The sequence below is a fragment of the Suncus etruscus genome, chromosome 1, assembly GCF_024139225.1.
Source record: "Suncus etruscus isolate mSunEtr1 chromosome 1, mSunEtr1.pri.cur, whole genome shotgun sequence".
In the NCBI taxonomy this organism is placed as follows: Eukaryota; Metazoa; Chordata; class Mammalia; order Eulipotyphla; family Soricidae; genus Suncus; species Suncus etruscus.
Window position 1 is genome coordinate 132445594 of NC_064848.1, and position 13069 is coordinate 132458662.

General features: G+C 41.2%; 1 protein-coding gene across 1 annotated transcript in view; it reads right to left on the minus strand.

Moving 5' to 3' along the window:
• The window catches only part of WASL (WASP like actin nucleation promoting factor), a 68632-nt gene extending 63494 nt beyond the window's left edge, over window positions 1–5138 (minus strand). The window contains exon 1 of the mRNA XM_049771066.1: window positions 4957–5138. Coding sequence (XP_049627023.1) covers window positions 4957–5085 — 129 coding nt within the window. The 5' untranslated portion in view covers window positions 5086–5138. The remainder of the gene's footprint in view (window positions 1–4956) is intronic.
• Between the last annotated feature and the right edge of the window lie 7931 nt (window positions 5139–13069).

Consider the following 13069-nt stretch of genomic DNA (forward strand, 5'->3'; position numbering starts at 1 on the left):
AAAAGCAAATCTCACAAAATCAGTTTTTAAAGAAAGTGGAATAGATTCACCTCCAACATAAAACCAATCATTAACCTTAGGTCTTATAAACATCTAGGTATGTCCCATACAGTGGAACATATATGTTTCTATATACTTGCTTTCTCTACAATTTTTGTTTTTGTTTTGTTTTTTTTTTTTGTTTTTTTTTTTTGGTTTTTCGGGCCACACCCGGTAATGCTCAGGGGTTACTCCTGGCTATGCGCTCAGAAGTCGCTCCTGGCTTGGGGACCAGATGGGACACCCGGGGGATTGAACCGTGGTCCGTCCAAGGCTAGCACAGGCAAGGCAGGCACCTTACTTCTAGCGCCACCGCCCGGCCCCCAGCTTTCTCTACAGTTTATAAATACCTTTATTCCAGGTCACTGTCCTTGCTTAAAACAGGACATACATGTTATGTGGGCTTCTATAAACTCATTTTGTCTACATTCTAACTATTCTCATTCATACTTCTATATCTTAGCTTACCTTAGCTTTCTCCCAAACTTTTTTAAAATTTATTTTTTTTTTTTTAATTTTTGGGTCACACCCGGCAGCACTCAGGGGTTACTCCTGGTTCTACACTCAGAAATCGCTCCTGGTAGGCTCGGGGGACCATATGAGATGTCTGGGATTCGAACAATCGTCCTTCTGCATGCAAGGCAAACGTACTACCTCCATGCTATCTCTCGGCCCCTATCCCAAACTTTTTAAAAGTCAGCTCTGATCATCCCATTACCCCTAATGAATTAATGTAAATCTTCTCAATTTTAACTTTCTGGTATGTATGAAACATTACTAATTTAAGAAGAAAAACGCTGCATTTAAAAAATTGTCTTATTGGCTGGATATATATTTTGCAAGTAGAGAGCTTGACTTGAATGAAGCTGACTTAGCCTCAATCCCCAGCACCATAAAAGACTTCCTAAGGGGCCAGAGAGATAGCACAGCGGCATTTGCCTTGCAAGCAGCCGACCCAGGACCTAAGGTGGTTGGTTCAAATCCCGGCGTCCCATATGGTCCCCCGTGCCTGCTAGGAGCTATTTCTGAGCAGATAGCCAGAAGTAAGCCCTGAGCACCGCCGGGTGTGGCCCAAAAACCAAAAAAAAAAAAAAAAAAAAAAAAAGGCTTCCTAAATATGACAAAGAATGAGCCCTAAACACAGAGCTAGGAGTAAAACCCCAAGCACAAACTGTTTTAACTAGCAAACTGTAGACCAAAGAAAATCTACTGACACTCCCAGTAACCTTAAAATTTAAGCTGTCCAGAGTCAAGAGAAAGTGTAGTGGTTAGGACACATGCTATCAGACATCTGACCTGGGCTGGATTTCTTTAGCCACATATAATCTCTTAAACTAGATGTAATGTTGGAGGCTCCCAGGCATTCCTGGGGGTAGCCCCAGAAAGCCCCCCTGCCTGCAAACCAACAAGCAACATATCCTTCAACTCTAGCCCTGAATCACCTCAGGAGCTCTAGCATCCAATCACCCAGGTTGGCGGAGTATCACCAGGAGTGGGCCCAGTACCTGAGAATACAGTGGAAGTCCTGTCTCCCACTGCACACCATATTAATTATTCTATCAGAAATCAGTAGGCTTCTGGGGCTGGAGTGACAGCACAACAGGTAGAGCATTTGCCTTGCACACGGCTGACCCAGGTCTGACCACCGGCCTCCCTTATGGTTCCTTGAACCTGCCAGGAGTGATTTCTGAGCACAAAACCAGGAGTAACCAGAGCACTGCTGAATGTGACCCAAAAACAAAAGAAAAAAAAGAGGAAAAAAGAAACCAGAGGCTTCTGTAGTGGTTCTTAAACTGTATATACTTCAAAGTTGGATTCTTCAACCTTTGAAGCATATACAGTCCAGTCCTTGTACTACATGAAGTGGTAAACTGGTGGTTTTAAACTTTTCTACATCTTCAGACTGGTTTCAGTAAGTAGACTTGTCAGTTGAATAACACTGCTCAAATTCACCCTAGAAACCATGGTGTGATTATTACATTTAAAGGAATCTGACATGGCTTATTTGCATTTGAAAAAATCTCCAGTGATTCCAATGTTTTGAAAAAACATACAGAAAATCTTCTTGCTCTACAGTTAATTGGTAGGCTCCATAATTTTTTAAACTGTTTCAAATCAAACAAAACTCATATCCACAGTTATCACCCATTCTGTTTTACTCATCCTCACCCATCATCCTCTCCTCATCCTCTCCTTTGATCCACTCAACCTTTACTAAAGACCTCCTAATATGTGCAGCCACCTATATCTTTTATAGAAATGAGAAAACAAATTCTAGGACAGGGACCTTAAGAGCCATCTTCAAAGTGACCATATATTTTTCTATTGTGACGTCAACTTCTTACACATCAACCTGTCCTACACATTACTCATCGGTTTACACATTTGTTTCCCTTTCCAGACACACCAACCTACCTGAGGGCTATTGTCAATCCCGAATTTGACCTCAGTATTGTTACTCATTACGTATTTGTCTAGTGAAAGAAGGAATGAAGCTTCTCAGAGGTGGCACTATAACTATTGGTTTCATATCTTGGATTCTTAGATATAACTCTATGCATTTCCTCCCTGAGGAGTTTAGTATATATAAATCTTACTATAAATCTTACTACTAGATATTCTGCAAGACAGTGTATGTCAGCACTGGAAGTCACAAAACTATAGCCAGCAAAGGTAAGAAATTTCCAAAGTATTAAAACATACTTCTTAGCTTATGCCATTAGTAGCAGAGACTTCAATTATTAAAGCTGATCTTCACAACAACCCCATATCTCAAGAGTAGATAACTTTAACAGTATGGTGTTAAGTGACGAAAATGAAAAGGTAAAGCTACTCAAGAATAGATGATACAAAGAAGTTGAACATCAAATACTAGCAGCTTATTTGACAAACTGCTAATGCTGATCAGTTAGCTATATTATTTTTCCTATTTATCACAGTATCATTGCATATTTGTCACTTTTTGAAACTAGTAATTACAGGTAAGCAAAGAATACTTAGTATACTTGCATATAAATACAATATCCTTCCTGCCGGAACCTAATGTGTCTGGTATGTAAAACATAGGACAAGCACTTCCTTTTTAATACAAATTATTACACAGCAAAAACAAAATCAACTATTTTTTCACTTGCAGATAATTTAACATTCAAGTTTATTTTCCCAAAATAAAAATAAAAATAAAAATTGTGCTCTTTCAAGAATCTGACATTTTATAGAGTTGCCTTGCATGCAGATGATCTGTTAATCCAAGGCACAACAAGGGCCAAGCACAGCTAGGAGTGACACATGAGCACAGAAGCAGGAGTAAGCCTGAGCCCCATTGGGTAAGGTCCAAAGTTCACAACAGGCCCCAAAATAAAAACTATTTTAATTTACACTTTGTTTTAAAAAATAAGTAACTATTCCTTAAAAAACCACGTTTATAAATAAATCAGTAAGGAAAAAACCTAAAACACTGATGTAGAGGAAAGTATTATATTTAAGACATCAGGGGACTTGGGTTTCTAGCTTCAATTACAGTACTAAATTGCTTAGTTTCCCCATTTGTTTAAACAAGTGGGGGGTGGGGTGGGGACTGATCATTTCTTTTACCCTGTTCCTCCAAATTCTGTCGCTAAACTACTCCTCTTATCTCTTCATATCAGTAAACCCAGGAAGTTATTCCAAGCCTAACTTCTGAAATATGAAACACAACTGCCTTGAACATGACAAGCCAGTTTAGGTCGGAATGGTTCAGGATACAAATGGAGACAGACGCCTGTAAGTTAACAATTAAGCCGGTAACTTTTCAGAAACCCTCTCATTTGCTTGGACAGTTTGGACAGTCGGAGCAGACAGACTCGGTTGTTAAAAACAGGGCTTTTAGGTCCGTGGCTGTTTCAGGGGGTTGTCCAGAGACACCGACTCCGCAGGTGCTCCCTAGAAAGCCTAAAGGGCAAAGAAAGGTTTCTCCCGGGGCGGGTTTACAGAAACTCCCAACTGCAGCCCGACCACGACCAGGCCTGCGCTGGGAGCTGAACCTCCCCACCCCCAGAAGTGCAGGCAGCCAAAGGCAGGATCGCTTCCGTCAACAACACACATTCCCCCTTCCAACAGCAGAACTGCTCCAGCTAACGAACTGGCCAGCTGGGGTTGGAACAGGCCGCGCCGGCCCAGCCGCAGAGGCATCCTGAAGGCCCCCGAAGCCCAAAGCCCTTGAGACTGAAGGGGGCGGGGGGTTACTCCCAGACAGGGTTATGGGGCGAGCAGATTTCCTTCCAGCGATGCTGGAATAGATGCTGCAATAGAGGGTGGGGAGGAAAAGGGGAAAAGTAAGGGGGTACTTCAGGGAGCCGGACCAGAAGCGGGCCTGGGACCCTAATGTTCCCGACCCCGGAGCAGCAGGAGCGAGTCTCCTGCACCCGGGTCTGAAGCGCTGCATTCGACTTCGTTCCCTCCGGAGAGCCCAGACGGTGCGATCTCAACACCAGCTGGCTGCCCAGACCCGCCTCATTCATTATCTCGGGGCTCCGACCTCCCGGCTCCGGAAACCTCTGGCATTTGTAGAGGAAGGGATCCTCCATTCCCAGACTCAGGGGTGAGGAAGAGAAAAGCAAAGCTAGGGAGCCCGTTTCTAAAGCCCCTCAGGCACTCGGAGCCAGAAGCAAATCAATCCCGTGTGGCCTGGAAAAGTTTGGAGCCCGCAGGAGCTGAGCGCAGCGCAGCGCCGCGCAGAGCCGGGCCCGGCCCGGAGGCCGGAGCCGGGTTGGCGGCGGTGACACTTCCTGGCTGCCCCGACGCAGCTGGGGGGTTGAATGACTGACTTCGGGGGGGGAAGCGGGTCCTGGCCTGGCCCCCCGCGACCCCTCCGGCTCCAGATCCGACTCCCCGCCCCACGCAGTCCCCCCAGGGCCCGTCGGTCCCGGGGCCACTGACCACGCATTTCTTGCCCAGGAAGCCGAAGAGCGACTCGTTCTCCTGCGGGGTGAGCAGCAGGGAGCCCACGTTGGTGACCCTCCGGGGCGGCGGCGGCTGCTGCTGCGGCGGCGGCTGGCCCGAGCTCATGGTGGGGCCGCGCGGGTGGACGGACGTCCAGGGCTCTGGGCTCTAGCGCTCGCCGGACGAGGCCGCGAGGGCGTCAGGGGCGCCGCATCGCGCAGCCGGCCCCTCCGGCGCCGGCGAGTGGAGGCCCGGGGGAAGCCTGCGGCGCCGGGCAACGCGAGGAAGGCGAGCGCCCGGCTCCCGAGGCCCGCCGGAGATGCAGCCGGAAGATGCTTTCCGTGTGGCCAGGGCCGCGACTGCGCTACACTCTCAACTCCTCCTTCAGACCCGCTCCTTCTTCGGCGGCGGCGGCCGTACAATCCAACATGGCAGCGCGCACGGGCGAGACCACTGGACGCACGACGCAGGGGAGAGAGAGAGAGAGACAGGGAGACGGACAGGGAGCGAGAGCGCACCGGAAGCGCACGGCCCCGGGAGTTAACACTCCTGACCTAAGCGCTCGGCCGGGCCGGGCTGGGCTGGGCTGGGCTGCGCCGCGCCGCGCCGGCCGTGGGCACGCCCACTTCCGGCCCGCGCGCTCTCGTTCGGGATGGGATGTCGCCGTCTCGATCTCGCGCGCGCGTTCTCGAGAGATTTGGACTTGTGGCACTTTGGGCCCTGGCTCCCTCCGGGAACTTCGAAGTGAAGAGCTGCCAAGCCTTGTTCCTCTCACCACCATCCCCTGCCATCCTGGAAGTCCCTGCCTTCCTTGGAATCGCTCTGTGTGGCGTCTTGGCCTTCGAAGCCGGAGACTAAGAGGTCTGGAATTTGAAGGCGGAATTTGGGCTGTGATGACGCACTCCTCTGTGTCCCTCTTCTGGCTGTGTCAGAATCGCAGGTGCCTAGGGTGACTCCAGCTTTGTCTGTCCGGACGTTACCAGGAGGACTAGAGGAACCGGCAAACGCGTCCTAGTATTGTGAAATGGACCGTGGTCGATGACAGTGAAGGGAAACAAGAACCAATCTATTCTGCGCCCACCTGGTGTGCTACGTGGTCTAAGTGGGGAGTTAAGGCTTTTAAGGGTCGCGAAGGCTTTGTCCCCTACCTTAGTTTCCTTGTCAGTATGGTGGAAGGGAGACAGTTTAGTTTAGTGAGTTACAAATCAGTCCCTCCTGTCTCCCTTCCTACCCCCCACTCATCATCCTGACAGAAAACTAAGGCCGCCCTGTCTGTAAATCATAGAACACTGAGCCATTGGTCAAAATGAAAATCTGGGGTCTGGAAATCATCATTCTTCCCATTGCAATGTATACCAAAGAGAGCATTTGACAGCCACATTCAACAATTAGTATTTATTGCCTGAGCATTCTCATGTTTGCTCATGACTCCATTTCAGCCAATTACTGTATTCAAAGAGGCATCCGAAAGAAGATGAGTAAAACTAGAATCGATGATAGCTGCCAATACAAATCTCAGAGACAGTAAGCACCTTGAGCAATCGTTAAAAAATGCATTTTGAAAAGACGAGAGTTCAAGTTCAGGTTGTCCTTGTTGAATTGGTTAAGACAAATAAATCTGCAAATGGAACGAGATCAGATGGTCCCTGGAAGAAGTCAAATAAAGATATTTTATGATTAAACGTGATTCATAATATTTGGGGATTAAGGTAATTAAAAAGAAAGCAGATGGATGTCTTAAAAATAAGTTCAGAAAAGCAATAGAAATGTAAATCTGGAGTTGCAAGTACAAGAATTATAAAAGCTAAAAAAATAAACCTATAAGCTACAATAGTTTGCATTCTATCAAAAAAAAATAAGATTTCTAGGTCCAGTTATATACGAACACATGGTACATGGAACTTGACTTGAGCCAGGGCGCAGCCGCTGCCCCCTCCCTTCATTTCCCCAGTACCACCAGGAGTGATCTCTGAGAACAAATACACCTTTAACAAATACACCTTTAAACCTCCAACAATAAGTTTTCTACAAGTTTAACCAAAGTAACCATGGAAAACACTCAAATTCTTGAGAAATGATAAAAATTAAACACCTAATATTGTCAAACCCATGTATTAGAATAGTTAGAAAAGTAGAATCTAAATAGTCCTAAAATGTAATTCTATCCTTATGGACTTTGGGAAAGTTGCTTTTTTTTCTCCGTGTAATGAAAATAATTTCTATTTAGTAAAGGTGTAGCATAAACAGAGATAATTACATCTGCATCAAAGTGTCAAAACTTGCTAATGAGTATGTGTCAAGTACCTGGTACTTGGTATCAAGTACCTTGACACCATGTGTCAAGTGCTCAGTCAGCTATTACTTGTGCATCATTGCCTGCTCTGACTTCGCTTAGGGAACCAGCAATTGAGTTGAAATACACGTTTTGCTCTTGCCCTGTTTAAGCCAAATATTTTAAAAACTGCCCTGCCTATTTATAGCTTTTTGTACTCTTCAGATTTGTAATGGTGAATTTGAGGAATACTCATTAACCAAATTTTACTTAAGCTTTATATTATGACAATGGGCATGTTTTCTCACGGTATATTATATATGTATATATACACACATATATAATATTCTCAAGTAGAAAAACTGAAACTGTAAATATAAATACATCATTAAGAAAAAATAAGGTAGTTTTTGCTAAATTACTAGCTATTAAAATCCTTAGACCAGCATTGATTTAAAAGGTAGGTGACAAGGAAGTAAAAATAAAGGAAAAAAAGTTAATAAAAAAAGCAAATAAAAAATTTTAAAAAAAAGGGGCCGGCGAGGTGGCGCTAGAGGTAAGGTGTCTGCCTTGCAAGGGCTAGCCAAGGAAGGACCAAGGTTTGATCCCCACCCCCCATGGTCCCCCCAAGCCAGGGGCAATTTCTGAGCGTTTAGCCAGAAGTAACCCCTGAGCATCAATCGGGTGTGGCCAAAAAATAAAAAAAAAAAGAAAGAAATTAAAAAAAAAAAAGAAGAAAATAGGTGAATAGTTAGTAAAGAGTTGAATTTATTTTGTGCAGAGAATTATAAGGGATTTTTTTTTACAGCTTATTAACATAAACTACCTAGCATTGAGTTTTTGTTTTTCATTCAGGAAATTTAAAATGTTACCTGTTTCTACACGCATTTTTCTATTTTTCTTTAGAGAGATGGAAAAATAGTGTCACCATAGACTATTTTCTTCAAACTCAAATCATCTCTTTATCTTTCTCAAAGTTTCAAATAAAGTACTTTGTACACAAATTATTTTCTAAGTCTTCATTACTGCCTTTGCATTTCTCAGCTCCTTGAACTCACAATTTAGAAAATATAAATCTAAATATTGTATTGAAAACATTACTATTGCTCTTCTGAGCATGTGGACAGCAATATTTAAGGTTTACCATGCATATGATTCTGTTTGTCCATGCTCATCCTAAAACCAAGCTGTACTGGCTGTATTTGTACCACATTAAATGTTTTAGCATGCCCCTTCTTTTTATTCTTGATAGCATATCCTTTATTTGGCAGAACACATCTTTCTGTTTTCTTTGGCAAAATAATTTCTTATCTCAAATTCTTTTTGCCCAGCTTGAGAGATTGGATTTAATCCAGGAAATATGAAGAATTCTATTTCCCTTTAATTATCTTGAAGTTCTACCTTAGTTAGAAAGACTGTCCTTACACTCTTTTCCATACAATTTCTTTTTAATTATCATATAAATTAAAAGTGCATATTCTGTATCAAGATGATTGCAAAAAAAAAAAAAACTAAAGTCAAACATTTCTTCCACTTTACTTTAATTCAATTTGGAATTCTACATTTATTTTCAGCTGTGCTCTAAACTTTTGAGGTAAACAAAAAAGCATAAGGGTAGCTTATAGCTTATAAGGGCATATTTCAGAGCACTCCTTGCTGTTATCATATTTTACAAATTCCTCATCTTAGTCCTTTATAAATACTGCTTTTCTTCTTTCTAAGTATCATTGTTTATGTATTGTTTCAAGTCCTCTGAACACTATGTTCCCCTGGCTAATATCAATAATTTAAACTGTAGTGACACCCTTCACTGCAGGGGTAATGTAGAGGTAGCTGTGCAGGGATCTCTGGCTTTCAGCAGCATTGTAACCAGAATTACTAACACTGGCATGCTTGTTGCTCCAGCAGAACTGAGTTACAGATAAAAGAACACATACTGTAATGGAGATGATTGTCCCTTCTCCCATGCAACATTGAAGTGTCATGAGTTTTAAAATGACTATAAAACTAATGAAATATAAAATAGCTTTATATTTAAAATGAGCTATACAATACCTCTGCACATAAATGTTCCATATTGTATTGTTTACAAGAATTTATCTTATTACTTGGACACCCAAATAAATTTCACCTTTTTATTTTTATTAACTACAATCTTGAAATGTAACTAGCAAACCATATTTTTATCTATCTCCCATTTCATTTCCAGTACAAACTTCTTCGAAGCCTTTGTTGCTAGGAATAGATAGCTGGTTTTCTATCTATTCTGAAATGTGATGTTAGTCAAAATAATCTTTTCTGCTTTTACCTCTGAGTCTCCTCAATAGATGCAAATACTTTCTTAGAAAACTTTAAATAGTACCATAGTGATATTCTATAGCAGATTTTTTTTTCTTTTACCCTCTCTCCCTTGCCTCCTTTCTCCTACACTCTTCTCTGGAAACCAATTATTAATGCACACTGATTTGTCTTTTCACATAATGTTTGTTAGGTTTCATATCAATATATTGTATACATGCTAAAACTTTAATACTTTAATGACTTTTTAAACTTTAATGTCTTTTTCTTATTTATTTTTGTTTTACATAGTTTTCTTAAGCAACTATATTAAACACTGTGTTTCCAATCTCTTTCCAACTAAATTAATCAGATGCTTAGCGCCTATGAATATACTCTGGCTAAGGATTGCTGGTATATATGAAATCAGAAATTCTTAAAGTTAAATCTTAAATGCTCTCTTGCATAAAATTTCTAATGTTAAGTGTAACTTTCTTAATCACACAAATCTATGGACAAACATGATTTCAAATCACATGATGGAAGGGATTGTATAAGGAATATGTACTGGGTTCTCTATAATACAACTATTATCCCTCTTGATATATGGCCATAGGACTATAATACTGTGTTCACATTTTTAGCACTTTTAATTTGGTCTAGCTGCCATCCTTTAAGTTTATTATTGCTCTAATTGTTTCTTCAATTGTTTCCTTCTCTTTTGGTTTGTGAACCATACTTGGTTGTACTCAGGGATTACTCCTGACTCTGTCCTCAGAGGACTTCTGGTATAGATTCCTGCCAGGACATTCTTAGGCAGATCATATATGGTGCTGGGGAATGAGCTGGGGTCAGCAGCATGCAAGGCAAGTGCCTTACCCTGGTACCATCTTCCTGTCTTTGAATTTTTTCAAAGTTTTTCTGTCTTTGTCAGAAAGCTCATTATGTTTCCTCACTGGTTTTCTTATTTTATTTGGCATTGTTTAGTATTTTAAACTCTTCTTTAAGCAAACTGCTCTTTCCCTTAGATTTTCATTTTATTCCTCATTTCTGCCATATTCCTGTTTTCTCTTTCTGCTTCTTAACTACCATATATTCTGTTAGCAGCTATTTCTTTGTAACATACTGCAAATACCTTCTTTCAAAATTGTAGGTGACAGAATGCAATTGTAGATTGCAGGGTTGTTAGTGAAACACAGGATTATGTAATATGGTACCTTATATACTGACACTTCTGTGACTGCTTAGATGATTAGAGGACTGGTACCAAAGACAAAAGCCAAGATAGAAGGAGGAGTACTATTGGAGTATACCACAAATTGAGAGAATAGGCTCCTAAGATTTAAACCAAATAGGACCAACATTTTTAACCTCCTTCTCCTTAGGCTGATTCTTCAGTCCAGGATTCTTCAAGTGCTTTAGGTTAACAGATATCCTTAATGGTCTATAGGTTCTGTACTCCAAATCTTTTATAGCAGTGCAGACAGAAGGCACTTGAATTAATGGCTGCAGATTTGGACATTCTCACAAATAGTAATAAAAGAATAAGATGAGAATCATTCCCAAGATGGATATGTTGTTAATAGAATATTACCTCCCTTATGGAAGGGATGAGAAGGTTCAGACAATATAGATCTCCAATTGGTTCCTTATTTACATACATGATCTGATTGGTAGGTCTCATAAACCCTTATTTATATAGTATATACAATTCAATTGATTAGTTTCTAAAACGCTCATAAGGCTGACAGATAGGGAAACAGTTGAGAGGTGGGAGGATACAGCATAGACAGATACTCAGGTCACTGTGTAAGGCTGTTTGTTGTAATTATTAGGATGATCATTGTTGATGGTGCTTACTTACAGCAGTACTTACTACTGCTGCTGATCCCATTAAAGAGTCTGCCAGCAGAGGTGTTCCTATGCACTCTAAAGAGCCATAACACTGAAGATATCTAGTGGACCCTGTACTTTTCTTTCTCATCTTCTTTAGGTCCACAAAAACCTAGTCAGGTCTGCTGCAACATTTTTGGTGAACCAGCCAGGAGGTACAACAGTTCAAAAGTAAAACAGAATATATGGTCCATTCCCAAAGTTTTACCAATTGTCCTCAACACATTGTGGCTATTGATTTCTTAACCATGATTTTAATCCCATGTTGTATCTGGATATGATGCTGAGAGTCCCTTTTAAAGTTTTATGTACTTTGAGGTGAGGCCAGGAGAATGGAGGACTTCCTCATATTCATTCTCATTTTTGAGAAACCTTTTAATTTGCTTCCTTTTTATGCATCTGTCACCTCCAAGTATTATTTCTATTTGGTGTAAAGGAAAAATTCTCCTGAAAAGATGACTTCACTTTTACTTCTCAGGAGCAGAGTCTGTCTACCTTAGTTGGTGTTAGTTCCTATACATGTTAATTCCTGTGAATGTCATAATTATGAAATGGAATGTTTTCTGGATAAGTTGAATTCTTTTCTTCTATTGCATCATTTCTGGTCAAAAGTTAAGTACTGATACCTTTGGCTACTACTCAATTTATTAATTGCTCTGTAATATAGACTTTTCCTTATAGTCCCTCATGAAATCTTCTAGACTGTCTTGTCAGATTTCTCACTCAGAGCATTCTAGTAACCTGTTGATTCCCTTCTTTCTCTCCAACTGGTCTTGATTGGCCCATAATCATATTTTAAGGTTGTTTCTTAGCTTTGTAGGACATAGTACGTAATATTGTTGTGAGTTAGAAAAACTACTTGCCCCACTTTTCCCAGATCAGGGTTCATCATAAAGTTATATTTTTCCATTGGACTGAGGAATCATATCTGCAACTAGTTCTAGTTCTCATGCATTCTCACTTAATCTAAAGAGACAGTCACCTTGTGTCCTATACTTCAACTTTCACAATAAATACTGAATATTAAGTTTGCTTATTTCATGAATTCTTTCCAGGGATTCACAAGAGCCAGTTCTCCAACTGTGAAATTTACATATACTGCTCTCAATTTATATGTACTCAACCAGAGTTATCAGTATTTTTGCATGCATAGACAGAACATGCTGAGCTTCTTATAAAGAGACCATAGATAGAGTTTCTTTACTTCAGTTGTAACTTGATCAGTCCCTGTCTTGCACATCATTCAGAGCCCCAATGCAAACAAACTTCTGTTTCCTATACCTAGGTGTCAAAGGCTGAGTTGCTTTTCTTCTACACTGTATTGGGGCTGTGCTGAAATCCACAGGTAGCTTTAGTAGGCTACTATTGTAGCAACTATAGTAGAAAGGCTATGGGTTATCTCCTCCTTTAGTCATTTCTTCTAACTTCTTTCTTGGATGTTTGCTGACATCTGCTATTGCTTCCATCTCTGCTTCCCCAAAACTCAGCTGAGTAACTCTGGTCCCCAAATTCTGGCTTTTCTTTGGAATAATATCTCCATTCATATTTAGAATAGTATTTAGAATCATGCTTAGATTAAAAACTCCTCCCTCTAAAACAGCATTTTTCAACCACTGTGCCGCGACACACTAGTGTGCTGTGGGAAAATTTCCAATTTCATCCGTAACA